Here is a 13320-nt window from a genome sequence, read left to right as displayed (position 1 = left end):
TATCGGTTATTTATACTCGGACAATTTCTCCTAATATAACCGTTTTTTTTTGCCATTATTTGTTTATTTAAAACACAAATAATAATAAATGAAAATTAATGATAATAAATATTAATTTATTAATTTTAAAACACTAATTATTTTATTCATACGAAATAAAAACAAAAACTACTTTCTCCTCGGCAACCATTTACGCCAATGTAAACTATGACCTCCCGTAGCACATAATTTATCTTTTTTAGTTCGTACGGGTCGTTGATTTTGCTCTTCCTCTTCCTCTTCCTCTTCCTCATCTTCTTCCTGTTCCACATCCTCATCAGGAATTTCAGCATCATCATTAGTTTCCATAGCGACTTCATTTTGCACTTGTGGAGCTGAGTTGGTCCAGATTTCGTTAACGAAGTCATCGTCATTAAACCCTGCTGCCAGACTTTCTATAGTATTAGTTTGTGAATTTGTCCAATGAGGTGCGTAGTTTGTTTGGGGATAGTTTACAATGTGTGGGGGGGTTGGTAGGTTGAACGAGGAGTACTGTGATTGGTCTGGATAACTGGTTTGTGTGGTGTACTGAGTTGGATTGTAGTCATCAAATGAATAGTTTGATGTTCGGGAGCTTTCTCCATGATGACTTTGTTGAGAATAGGTTGGATATGGGATTGGGGTGTTATATAAGATTTCGTTTGTGGGTTGTGGAGGTGATTGGTAAGTTTGGTTGTAGTTGTAGTTGGTGGATGGGTTAAAGCTTTGGTCAAAGTTAGTGGGTGGAGGTGTCATGAATTGGTTGTATGTTGGAGGTGTATTTGACCACATATTTTCATCTGGCACCGTATAGGTTTCTGGCACTGCAGGATAGTCACACGACAATTGTGGTAAAATTCTTGCACATGCTTGCCTTGGGTTTGTCAATAATACATCTCTAGAAAGCCACAGATGATTTCCGAAAAATTCCCAATACCATGCAAAATATTGACGATTTGGATAAACCTCATGGTTATACCGAATGCCCTGAAGTGCTAATTGATGTCGTTGGTTCCAGTTTTGGACTTGACGATGATGCTTATCTCTCCACGAGCCTTTAATTTTATCTTTTGTCAAATTAATTTTGTGGAAAGCTTTCAAATTATCTGGTAAGGCAGGTGGATATTGTGGTAAGCCAAATTGAAGCCGAACTCTGTCCGTTTGATGCCTCTCGACTATCTGAAAATTGATGAGATATGTGTTGGCAGACCATATCTGGCTTTCTTCTTCGTTGTTGTAATGGAATTTGAGATAAGGCCTCCAGGAGAACTGTTTAAATATAATGAATATTAGTCTTCAATTGTTGACTAAAAAGCAATCACACAAAAAAATGTAATACCTGATCATATGTCATGGTGTCAATTTTTGAACGTATAGATACGAGATTATGCCGAGGATGTTCCACGAATTTATTACCATGTGCTAGCCATCTAATTAATTTTTAAAATGTTATAGTTAACATAGGCTGGATAAATGTATTTAAAAACTAATAAAAAATAACATTTATTTTACTTACATATTTGCCAACGGAAGTTGTGTATCAGCTTGTGGTGTTTGTCTGGGCACGGGAGCTAAGCATGACATTCTTGACCACGCCCATGCTTGTAAGAGAATTGTGCACCCAGGCATGTCGCTAGTGCCATATATTGCGGCGTCACACAAGGATCTATATAGCGTGACCAAACAAGCTGAACCCCAGCTGTATTGTCCAACCTCCTCAGGTGATTTATCCAACAATTGCAAAAATGATAAATGTACAAGGTTACCACTAATATTAGGCATTATTCGAGAGCCTATCAAGTATAAGACATAGGCTCTAAACATATTTAGAGTCGTGGGGGGACCTGCCATACCAACACCATTGACATAATCTTCAAGCCATGATAATTTTATACTCTTCCCGTCATGTCGAGTATTCATTGGCTTACTTCCTAAAATTGGTTCAACAATCTCCCACCCAACTTCCGTTTTCCCGGTAACCGGTTCACCGTTAATCTTTAAACCAAGGAGCATATGAACGTCTTCCAACGTTATTGTACACTCGCCTGATGGAAAAAGAAACGTGTGTGTCTCCGGCCTCCATCTTTCACACAACGCGGCAATTAAACGATTATCAACGTTGTATTTGTTTAACTTAGTAAAGTCCCACAATCCGGCTGTCCTTAAGCTATCTTCAATGGTTGGGGGCGCCGGGGAAATCTTACGATGACAGCGAACTCGAAGGTAATGTTGGTCTTCGTTCTACAAATAAATAAATACAATTAATAGTAATATAATTGAGTTTCAATGGAATAAAATAATATTAACTTACATTAATAGTTTCTGAAATATGACAGGATCTATGTTTGTTGCCTAAATAAAGGATGTCTCCCATCTTGTAAATTAGAAAGAAAGAAAAGCTTTGCGGTATGTTATTTTTCACAAGGAAATATAGGATTGATTGAGAGCAATTTATAACTGATGTATAGTGTTCACCTACAACACTGATTTTATAGAAGGAAAATTTAAGTCTTCCGAATACTTCCACAACAGCTAGCTTCAATAATTCAGTGTGGTCTTTTCAAGCATGCATACACAGTTTCAAGAATCTTGGATTTTTCACAGAAGGAATCAGACTGCCTTCCATTACCGCCATTCCAAACGGCGGGAATGATCAGTTTTCACACCATGCAGCGAATGACGTTTATACACGTGTCCCTGTTAGTACTAAAAAACCTGTTGACCGCCACTGTAGCGCGTGCAGACCATAGCATGCAAACAGTCACGCGCCTGCAAAGCTGACAGCACACTGTAGCGCGTGCTTGACTTTTGTTCATTACCGCCATTCCAAATGGCGGGAATGGGGTAGCCACTCACTGTTTGACACGTGGCAATGTTACCTTATTTGGAACCCATGCATTCGCCTATATTAGTCTCTTCTTAACACTTACGAACCGTTCACCCAACCAACCGTACAACCAACCGTTCTCACAAACACAATATGAATTTGAACCCCCATATTCATCACAACAATTACCGTACACCCAACCGTTCTCACAAACACAATATGAATTTCAACCCTCATCTTCACAACCACCACCGCAAACGCAACCACAAACACAAACCCGCCTAGAAGATATTTTCACTTGTCAGTTTGAAGACATCCCAGACAACATTCAAGAACAAGAAGAAGAAGCTAGTAGTGAAAGTGACGAAGACGAGGCACTTCAGCATGATGCAGATGAAGAAGACGAACACCAAAACAGAAATGAAGAAGAAGATATTTGGAGGAACATTATGTCTGGCACACAACCACAACCACCGCAACAGGCAGTGCCGATCAGAGCCGCTTACTGTCCACTGCTGCATATGCGTAACGTTGACGTTGATGCATATGATGCTCTACCTACAGACAATCACTGGAATACTAATGTTCCTGTCGATGGGGTTATTGAGCAAGGAATGACATTTCACAGCAAAGAAGATTGTTTGCATGCAATCAAGTCTTTCCACATCCGACAATCGTTGGATTACGATGTTATACACTCAGATCCAAGAAGATATGTCATTCAATGTACCCTCGAGACTTGTCAATTTAAGTTGAGAGCGTCCTTTAGAAAAAGGAGTGGCAAATGGAAGATTGGGACCATGATGGGTCCACACAGTTGCACATCGACTCTATTGTCACAGGATCATCGCAAGCTCAACTACAAACTTATAAGCCAAAGCATCAAAACACTTGTGCATGCAGATGCCTCGGTAACTCCAAACTTGATCATTGCGCACATTAAAGAAAAGTTTAACTACACAACCACATATCGAAAGGCGTGGTTAGCAAAGAACGCGGCCATCGAATCTATTTACGGGAAATGGGAGGAATCTTATAATGATCTTCCGCAATGGTTGAATGTGATGAAGGAGACAATGCCAGGGACCGTCTTTGATTTAAAAACGCAAATTGGCGAGAATGGAGAGACACAATTTCATCGTCTATTTTGGGCCTTCTATCCATGCATCAATGGGTTTAAGTATTGCAAACCAGTTGTCCATGTCGACGGGACGTGGTTGTATGGCAAGTACAAAGGGACATTGTTGCTTGTGGTAGCACAAGATGGAAACAACAAAACGATTCCAATCGCCTTTGCGCTTGTCGAAGGTGAGACAAAGGAGGGCTGGAGTTTTTTTTTGAAAAATCTAAGAAGGCACGTCACAAAAGGAATATCTGTCTGCATGATCTCCGACAGACATGAATCAATTAAAAGCGCATTCAATGACCCAAGGAATGGTTGGCAAGAAACTGGTTCAACTCATGTGTACTGCATTCGACACATTAAGCAAAATTTCATGAGGACAATCAAGGATGGAGATCTTAAGGATGTTGTAAATAATATGGGTAAGCATATTATCTTACGGTTTTTTTTATATCGTGTTATTATTAAATAGGTTCACTATCTAACTAATTGTTTTTTCTTAACGTGCATGACATGCCCTAAACATACCCTTGTTCGATTACTATCGGGGTGTAATCCAAAATGCAAATCAGCGTGCATTAGATTGGGTGGACAATATTCCGAAAGAAAAATGGACTCAAGCATATGACGAGGGTCGACGATGGGGTCACATGACAAGCAACATCGTTGAGTCGTGGAACTCTGTGTTTAAGGGAACACGCAACCTACCTGTTACGCCTATAGTTCAATCAACCTACTATAGGCTGGCATGTCTCTTTGCTGATAGGGCTCAAAAAGCGTTTGCAAGGGTAGGTTCCGGAGATTTGTTCAGTGAATATTGCCAGAATGTGATTAAGGATGAAATTGTTAAGTCCAACACCCATCATGTCGAACAGTTTGACCGAGAAAGGTATACCTTCTCAGTCCGTGAGACCGTCAACTACAGGGAGGGAAGGCGAATGGGAACTTTCAAGGTGGACCTACAAGCGGGGTGGTGTGATTGTGGGAAATTTCAAGCTTTACATTTGCCTTGTTCCCATGTCATAGCCGCGTGTTCTTCATTTCGCCATGACTACACAACCCTTATTCCAGCTGTGTTCAAAAACGAGAGTGTTTACTCCATCTACAACACAGCTTTCAAAGTAGTACAGGATAAGAGTTATTGGCCCCCATACGACGGTCCCGTGCTTTGCCATAATCCAAACATGCAAAGACTAAAGAAAGGTCGACCCAATAGTACCCGCATAAGGACTGAAATGGACGAGGAGGTGGTAAAGAAGACTCCGACACCGAGACAGTGTGGGTTGTGTCGGCATACTGGTCATATTAGGAGAAATTGTCCGAGTTTAAATAACCGATAGTTAATAACGTTATGTATTATGCATTCAAATAAATTAATATGTTTTTATTTATTATTAAACAAATAAATTAATATGTTTTTATTTATTGTTAAACAAATAAATAAACAAATAATGGCCAAAAAACTAAAAAATAAACGGTTATATTATGAGAAATTGTCCGAGTATAAATAACCGATAGTTAATAACGTTATGTATTATGCGTTCAAATAAATTAATATGTTTTTATTTATTATTATTATTATTATTTGTGTTTTAAATAAACAAACAATATCCAAAAAAATAGAAAAACGAAAAAAAAATTAAGATTTCATTCCCGCCATTTGAAATGGCGGTACTGGAAAAAAAAAATAAAAAAAAAAGACAAAAACCTGCTGTAGCCTGTCATGAAGTGACTAGTGGCAGGAGGACGGCTCATTCCCGCCATTTGAAACGGCGGGACTGCACAAAACGACAAAAAAAAACCCCCAAAAATTGAAAGTGGGTCATTTCTGTATTTTTTTTCAAAAGGGGGTCAACTTTGGAATTTTTTTGGCAAACAGGGTCGCAAAAAAAAAAATTTCGACAAATGCATGAGAAAGGGTAGTTTTTTTTACTGGTGGTAATAGGTTTTTTCCTTTTGCAGCATTTACTGCAATCTTACACCTAGTTATCAGTAGCTTCCTATTACGCCAGCTTTGCATAATTTCGTTTGGTTTCTTGTGCAGAAAATTATCAGACACTGAGGCAATGGCTAGAGGCTATCGTACATTAGCTTGCTATATATGATTTACTAGTTAGGGAAGAAGGATCATGTGTTAATGTTATGCATGATTTTTAAGCCAAAGGATACTGGTTGGTAAGATCTTTTTATATTATTTTTTGAGCAATGATATTTGAAAAATTATTTGAGACAATTTTTGTGATAACTTTTTTTTTTTATTGATCGAGTATTTAATATAGAGAAATGCTAGCAACACTCTCTTTTGAACACTCTCTCTAGCACTCACTTGTTTATTGGATGAAATCAATGTATGTCTCGCCACATTGTGTGGGTTCAATTTTCAAAGTGTAGACCCACAATGATTTAAACCATTAAGAGAGTGAATATTAGAGAGGGTGTTCAAAAGAGAGTGTTGCTAGCATTACTCTTTAATATATATCATAGATTTAGCATAGATCGTATGTTTAACTGATCGGGAAGAAATTAACTAATAGCTATTCATATCATATATTTAAACAAAATTCATGATAAATTAGCTGCATCCAATTCACAACATAAAAAACTACTAATACATTTTAAAAAGTCTAATGAAAAAGTATTGATTACATCACTAATCACCACATGGTAGAGAGACATGTAGGATTATAACTTCCGTTGTTACCTTCATGATTGTTATTTCCACTTCCTTCAATGACATAATCAAACAATCCAAAGCTTTTTGGTGGTTCTATTTGATGGTAGTCATAAGAAGAATTTGTTGACGAGTCATTAGTAGTTCATAGGAGGTTGGTTATAAAATAGGGCATTTGGGTTTGGAATATATCGACAATACCCATGTAACATATAACATATAAGAAAGTTGTTGATAATATGATGGATAATTATCTTGACTACCTTCAAATGGTGCAACAAAACCAAAATTGTAGTTTGCTCATTGGGTCAAATAATAGTTTTGATGATGTTTTCTCCTTGATTTTACTAGATAATGTTTTTGTTTAATTATATCTTAGTTAGCATTGTAAGTGACACAGTCGGAAGCGTAGGCTAGCAAGCGCTAAACCTAGGTTAAAAAGAAACAAGTTTGCAAGCGACAAACTTGTGAGAATATGGTTCTGAAATCTAACAGATATTGAGAAAACTCTCTAAAATGTTATTGAATGAATAAAAGTTACCTCATAGGCTACAAATGATAAGCTTAAATATGGAAATAACAAAACCATAATGGGTCGAAAATAACAAACTCAAAATAAAACAGATAAATAACAAAAATGACCCGAAATAATAAAATACTATTAAAATACTATAGAAACCCTCATACATCAGTAAGACACCCTTGTATGTATTTTTTTTCCACCCGAGCTTATTAGTGCTTCTTGCACGGGCTTGTTGGTTAATAATATTTTGCCGATTCAAAAAAATAAATAAATATTATGAATTGAAAAGGTTGTATTTAAAATATTTCTAAAATTTTCTTGGGTCATGTTAACTTGTGCTCTTAGGGCACATGTTAAACAACTTAAAAAAAGTTACTTTGCATTGGAAAACATAATATATCAACTTTTAAGAAGTTGAATGCACGACTTTTAATACTTATATTTCTATAATGAGTTCCTTAACATGTGCCCTTAACATTTGCCAAGTTTCTTTTAAGAGAGAAATATTTCTAAAAGTTACTTGTCAAGTTATGTTTATGCAAATCAAACCATATTTGTAAATCTATACTATATATAAAAGAAATACATGATTTTGAAATGAAAGTGAAAAATACAGAGTATATTGTTGGTGTCATTCAAAAAGATAAAAATTTATGTTATATTTGTTATATTGTCGATGTGATTGATAAAACATGAATGTAATCCTATAAATACTAGCTCTAAGATTGGTTAAGGAGCACCTTTTTTCTTCTTTGCTTTTGCCTTTTTCTTTACTTGCTCTTTTTTTTTTTTTAGAATTTTGGTTTCCCCGGTCATAAAAAAAAGGAAGTTGTGAAACTAATAATTGAGTAGACACTAATCAAACTTGTATATTAAATCAATTTTAACAAGGATAACGCTAACTAGTACCTCTGAGCTCTAACTTTTGAGTATTTGTTAAGGAAAAAAATTGTGATAAAAAGGTTTTTTTTACACTTTTAAAAATTTGATTATACAAGTTTCAATATAAGTTTACTATTTTTAATTTTATAACAAGCGTCTCACATTTGTTAGCGTTTTTCTTTTAACAATTCTTCTAAATCGATGTTGGTAAAAAAGATCCAAAATACCATGCATACACTTACAGCATCTATAATTGTCTTTGGATTACCAAGAAAGAATTTCAATTTCCCTTGACCGTAGCTATATATCACGCTGTCAATAGTTCTGTAGAAACATATTAAAAACATATATCAAGAAATAAGCATCTAATAAGAATGTTGGGCTGTTTAGTAGTTCAATTTGTTTGAGCTCTGCTGAGGAGTTGTAAGAGTTGAGATAGTAAAAGAATAAGGACTGCATCATAGTAAAGAAGAAAATATGATAGTTTAAAAATATGATCATATCACATTTCAAATCATTTAAAACATATCACATCACCAATTTTTAGTTCAAAAATATAATGAAGGAAGCAAAGGTTTTAAAATAAAAAGACCAAATCTTTTGAATGGTGAAAATAAAGGTACGAAAAATTGCAATTAAGCAGGAAATTTTTTTTTGTTACAATTTAAGGACGACAATTTTTCTAGAAATCTTGACCATAATAAGATTCTATATTTAGATTTATGAATTTTTATGATTGCAACCTGGAACGTGACACCTTTAGAAGGAGGAAACTCCAAAAGTCCAAGCCAACACTACCAGACAAACCCACGTTGGTTTGCACAAATATTTTAAGAACCACCATAATAAAATGACATGTAGGTTAATTTTATTGAACATATGTATAAAAAAAATTACACTTGAGTAGTAAATATTATTGCCTTTTTAATTTGTGAGTGGTGTGAATAAGATAGATACCTTAAACCTTCAATCCAACCAGGAAAGGGATCCTTGCTTGTGCTAGTTACCATTGTGGGGCGTATAATAATCAATGGTACACGATCTTTATGATGCACTAAAAGCATCTCTGCCATTGCTTTGGTGAATGAATATGTATTTTGCCAACCATGCAACTTTGCTCTGATTATGCATTTTATTTAGTTTAAATCGGACCACAATAAATAATATATTAGATACATAACCCTATAGAATAAAAAGAAATAACTCAATAAGAATTTGATGAACCTTTCCATTCCATAATCTTTCATTGCATATTTTGTTGTATTTTCATCTCCATTCGTTGCTTGAAGTTCAACTAATTTTCTCTCCAACAAATTTATTTCTGTGAGTATGTCTAATTTTGAGGTCCCATTTAGGGATTGACCCATCTCTAATGGTTTCTCTCGTAAAATTGCATGTCCATCCTTTGCATCTCCGTGCACATATGCTACATCCAAAAGAAGTTGCAATGTTTAATGTTATAATTAATTATTATAAAAAGTTTAATCATCAAAAAAAATTAATTAAAGACATAAAAATGAAACTGAATTTCAATTTTTATATATATATTTTTTTATCAAATAGTCTAGTGGGTGGAGTTTACACATTTTAAATATGAAGAAGTGGGAAGTAGCTATTGCTTTAGCACATGATTTGGGTAGGCTTATTCCTATGTCCTATTGTCGGGGAACGACTCTACCCTCATATTTTATATGCTGACGATATTATAATTTGTTGTACAAGCTCCAAGCGCAACGTTCGTTGCTTTCAGAAGATTTTTAATTTGTATTCTGAGGCTTCATCACAATTGATAAACTATTCCAAGAGCAAAATTTACACGGGCGCCATGACTTCTACTCGTGAACGCATGATTGCAAATTTGTTTGGTTTTTCTATTGGTGCAATTCCTTTTCAGTATTTAGGCTGTCCCATTTTCAAAGGGAAACCTTGTTGCATTCATTTTTAGTTGATTGTGTATAAAATTAAAACCAAGCTTGCCACCCGGAATTGAGTGTTACTATCGATTATGGGACGGGTTCAGTTAATTAAATACATCATCGATGGTATACTGGTTTACTCTTTCCGCATTTACCGCTGACCTGTTAAATTGTCGAATATGTTGGATAGGTGGATTAAAATTTTAATTTGGAGTGGTGATATTTTCTACAAGAATGTTTGCACAGTTGCGTGGAAAACAATGTCTCTTCCTTGGGACTAAGGTGAATTAGATCTTAAGCATACATGTGCAATCAATTACTATCTCCTTTTGCAATTGAGTTGGAATTTGATTAATGAAGACACTCAGTGCTCAATTCTATTCTAGCATAAGCTTTTTCATTACGGTTACCCTTTAAACTATCATTTCAAATCTTCAGTTTGGCTGGGCATTAAGGATCATATTGCTACTGTGCTTGACAATTCTCTCTGGTTAATTGGTAATGGCGAGAAAATTGGTATTTCGCTAGACAATTGGGTTGGCATGCCTTTGGTGAAGATTTTTGACATCCCCCCACATTTGTATCGTTTACTTGGATGTTCATTTTTTTGTCTGTGTTGACTGATGGTCATTGGGACATGCCTTTTTCTATATTGAACCACCCAACTGTGGAGGCTAGTATCCATCAGATAACACTTTTAGTCTCCCCCACTTTCATATAAAAGGGTTTCGATTCATTCTCCGGATGGTAAGCTTACAACCAAACAAGCGTTTCGTTACTTGAATAATGTTCTTTTGCCTATTCCTTAGGCCTCTACTCTTTGGCGAACTTGTATTCGTCCATATTTGTTCTTTTGTTATGTGGCGCCTCATGCATAATAAACTTCCTACTGATGAAAATTTAAGATTCCATGGTTGTATTTTGGTATCTATTTGTGTGTTTTTCATGTCCTCAGAGGAAACTTCCACTCATTTGATTTTGTTTTGTCCTTTTGCCATGCATTGTTGGTCATGGTTGGGAAACAAATTACAATGTTTGATTGATACTTCATCCTTTGTGAGCTTATTGGCTTGCGTCCCATCTTCTTGTAGCTCACAGGTGCGTGACATTTTTCATTTCATCTATTATTCATACGGTGCATACCATTTGAATGGCGCAGAATATTTTACGGTTTAGTTCAGACAAAATTTCTTTGCATGTGGCGCGGAATATTGTTTCTTATGTTTCTTTGAGTAGTAATACTTCCACCGGTTGTTTTTTGTCTAGTGTTTCCGACGTCAACTTATTGGTTAACTTTAAGGTTTCCCTTACCTTTATAGGCGTTTCAGAGAAATAGTTTTGGTTTTCTTGAAATATCCTACTATCCCTTGGTACAAGGTAAATACGGATGGCTCGTTATTGGGTTTGAATGCTTCATGTGGTGGTATTTTCCGTGATCATCATGGTACCTTCCTTCGGGGTTTCGTTTGTAATTTAGGCAACTACTCGGTTTTCGAGGCAGAGTTACAATTTGATTTTGGCTATGGAGATTGTAGCAGAGCATGGTTGGAACAATCTATGGTTGGAAAGTGATTCTATTAGAGTCGTTCAAGCTTTCGAAAAATATGATATTATTCCTTATCGTTTGCGTAATCGGTGGCACAATTGCTTCCATTTGGATGTGCAGACGGTTTCTTGTCATATTTTATGTGAAGACAATTGTTGTGCAGACAAACTTGCTAATCATGGCCGTGTTGTTTGGTTAGATAGTATGTCATTGTTTATTAACGAAGACTTCCTTAGAGATAGGTTTGGTTTGCCTAATTTTCGCTTTTCTTAGGCTGCAGTTTTTCTTTGTTTTCCCTTTATTGGTTTATTTGGGGTTTGATTCGACCCCCCTCTTGTATATATTTTCCTCCTTTTTAATAATATTTATGAGTATGCAATATAGGAGGGGGTTTCTGAAAGATGTCAACCTAATTGGATTGTTCCATTTGTACCTCAATGCTTTACCTATCTCTTGATTCGTCTAACAAAATTAATTAAATTTTTCCTACAGTAGATTTGTGCTTTCTGGAATTTTGTTAAATATTTACCTGTTGATATGTACACAAAAGCCTTTATTCTTTTACAATTCTTTGCAATGTTCAAGACATGCAAAGCACCTTTTGTATTAACACCCATCGATACGTCAAATCTATAAAAGAAATGAGTTATTAAATGTCAAATATTATTAAATATACTTGACAAAATATTTAGCTTTTATTTTATTTTGGTCTTTTTATAAAAATTAGATTAGATTTCACCTTTCATCGAATTTGGTAGATGCAGCAAAATGAACAAGAACGTCTATCTCTTCAAATATCTCATTTTTAAGCCTTTCATCTTTTATTCCCAAATTTTCAGTAGCAACATCTCCTGCAATTGCCACTACCTTCTTTGATATGAAATAACTAAATTTTTCAGCCCACTCGTCCCGTAATACACGAAATAAATCAACTTCAAAAACCTAAACAATCCAAGAAATTTAAGTAAAAAAACATTTAAAAAAACGAAACTTAAAAAATGAATATAAGGACTAAGAATTTATGTTCTTCTAATGAAAGAGTTAAATGTAAGTGAAAGTATATTCTTTGTTTAACCTCCCACGTAGATAGTTCGGTTGATGACATAAGAAGGAGGAGGTTCAGGGTTTGATCTTCGGAAACTGATATAACTACTAATATTGCTAACATGTCTATAATAAATAATAATAATGTTGTTTGACAAAAAATATAAATAAAGTGTACTGTTAAGTGTTAACATTCTTTTATGAGTCGAACATTCACGATATCAATAGAAATAGATGAAGATGGATGATGCACCTCTTTTTGCAAGCGATGTTCAGCCAAATCAGTGCTTGAAGCTCTTACGAGTAGATACAGTTTTTGTATCTCTGGTTGGATCCTTAGTATCTTTTCAATAAAAACTGCACATAAAGATAAATTCAAAGATAAATAATATATACATTGATTTTTTTGAATAATTTATCAATATATTACAAACTTTATCATGTAGAACCTTTTGCTAAGAAACCAGTTGCGCCGGTCACTAAAATAGTCTTTCCCTTTAGGAAGTCTTGCATCATAACACACTAAGGAAAAAAAATGCTAATCAGAATTATGCAAAGGGTTTTGATTTTGTAATAGCACACCAGTCACCTTATTTATACTCTTAGAAAGTTAGTTCATATATATCATAATTTTTTTTTAATTGAAAAATTTATTAGAAAGTTAGTTTCCTTTATTGTAATGGACCATAATTTTAAAAAATAATTCACATTTTAAAAAAAAAAATTAACATAAATTCAATGTGGCAAACGTAGACAAATGTTTTCATAAA

At 34.9% G+C, this 13320-nt stretch overlaps 3 protein-coding genes across 3 annotated transcripts; 1 reads left to right on the top strand and 2 right to left on the bottom strand.

Moving 5' to 3' along the window:
* Window positions 1–91: 91 nt before the first annotated feature.
* Window positions 92–2185, bottom strand: LOC146929668 (serine/threonine-protein phosphatase 7 long form homolog). Its single transcript, XM_085701469.1, has 3 exons — window positions 1535–2185; window positions 1358–1448; window positions 92–1287 (listed from the first exon to the last, which is right to left on the bottom strand). Exons 1-3 carry the CDS (start codon window positions 2029–2031, stop codon window positions 169–171), a joined length of 1707 nt encoding a protein of 568 aa, XP_085557595.1. The 5' UTR covers window positions 2032–2185; the 3' UTR covers window positions 92–168.
* A 1362-nt stretch (window positions 2186–3547) lies between these two features.
* LOC146929667 (uncharacterized) lies at window positions 3548–5675 on the top strand. Its single transcript, XM_085701468.1, has 2 exons — window positions 3548–4390; window positions 4479–5675. Exons 1-2 carry the CDS (start codon window positions 3646–3648, stop codon window positions 5306–5308), a joined length of 1575 nt encoding a protein of 524 aa, XP_085557594.1. The 5' UTR covers window positions 3548–3645; the 3' UTR covers window positions 5309–5675.
* Window positions 5676–8082: 2407 nt separating this feature from the next.
* On the bottom strand, window positions 8083–13118 carry LOC146929666 (putative fatty acyl-CoA reductase 4). The gene is made up of 7 exons (XM_085701463.1): window positions 13000–13118; window positions 12804–12907; window positions 12246–12448; window positions 12036–12136; window positions 9269–9470; window positions 9002–9163; window positions 8083–8368 (listed from the first exon to the last, which is right to left on the bottom strand). Exons 1-7 carry the CDS (start codon window positions 13064–13066, stop codon window positions 8212–8214), a joined length of 996 nt encoding a protein of 331 aa, XP_085557589.1. The 5' UTR covers window positions 13067–13118; the 3' UTR covers window positions 8083–8211.
* Window positions 13119–13320: the final 202 nt, after the last annotated feature.

The sequence above is a fragment of the Medicago sativa genome, chromosome 4, assembly GCF_051527215.1.
Source record: "Medicago sativa cultivar Bolivia chromosome 4, Bolivia_mono, whole genome shotgun sequence".
In the NCBI taxonomy this organism is placed as follows: Eukaryota; Viridiplantae; Streptophyta; class Magnoliopsida; order Fabales; family Fabaceae; genus Medicago; species Medicago sativa.
The sequence above is the reverse complement of the archived record's forward strand: the minus strand, read 5'-3'. Positions and strand labels throughout refer to the sequence as shown.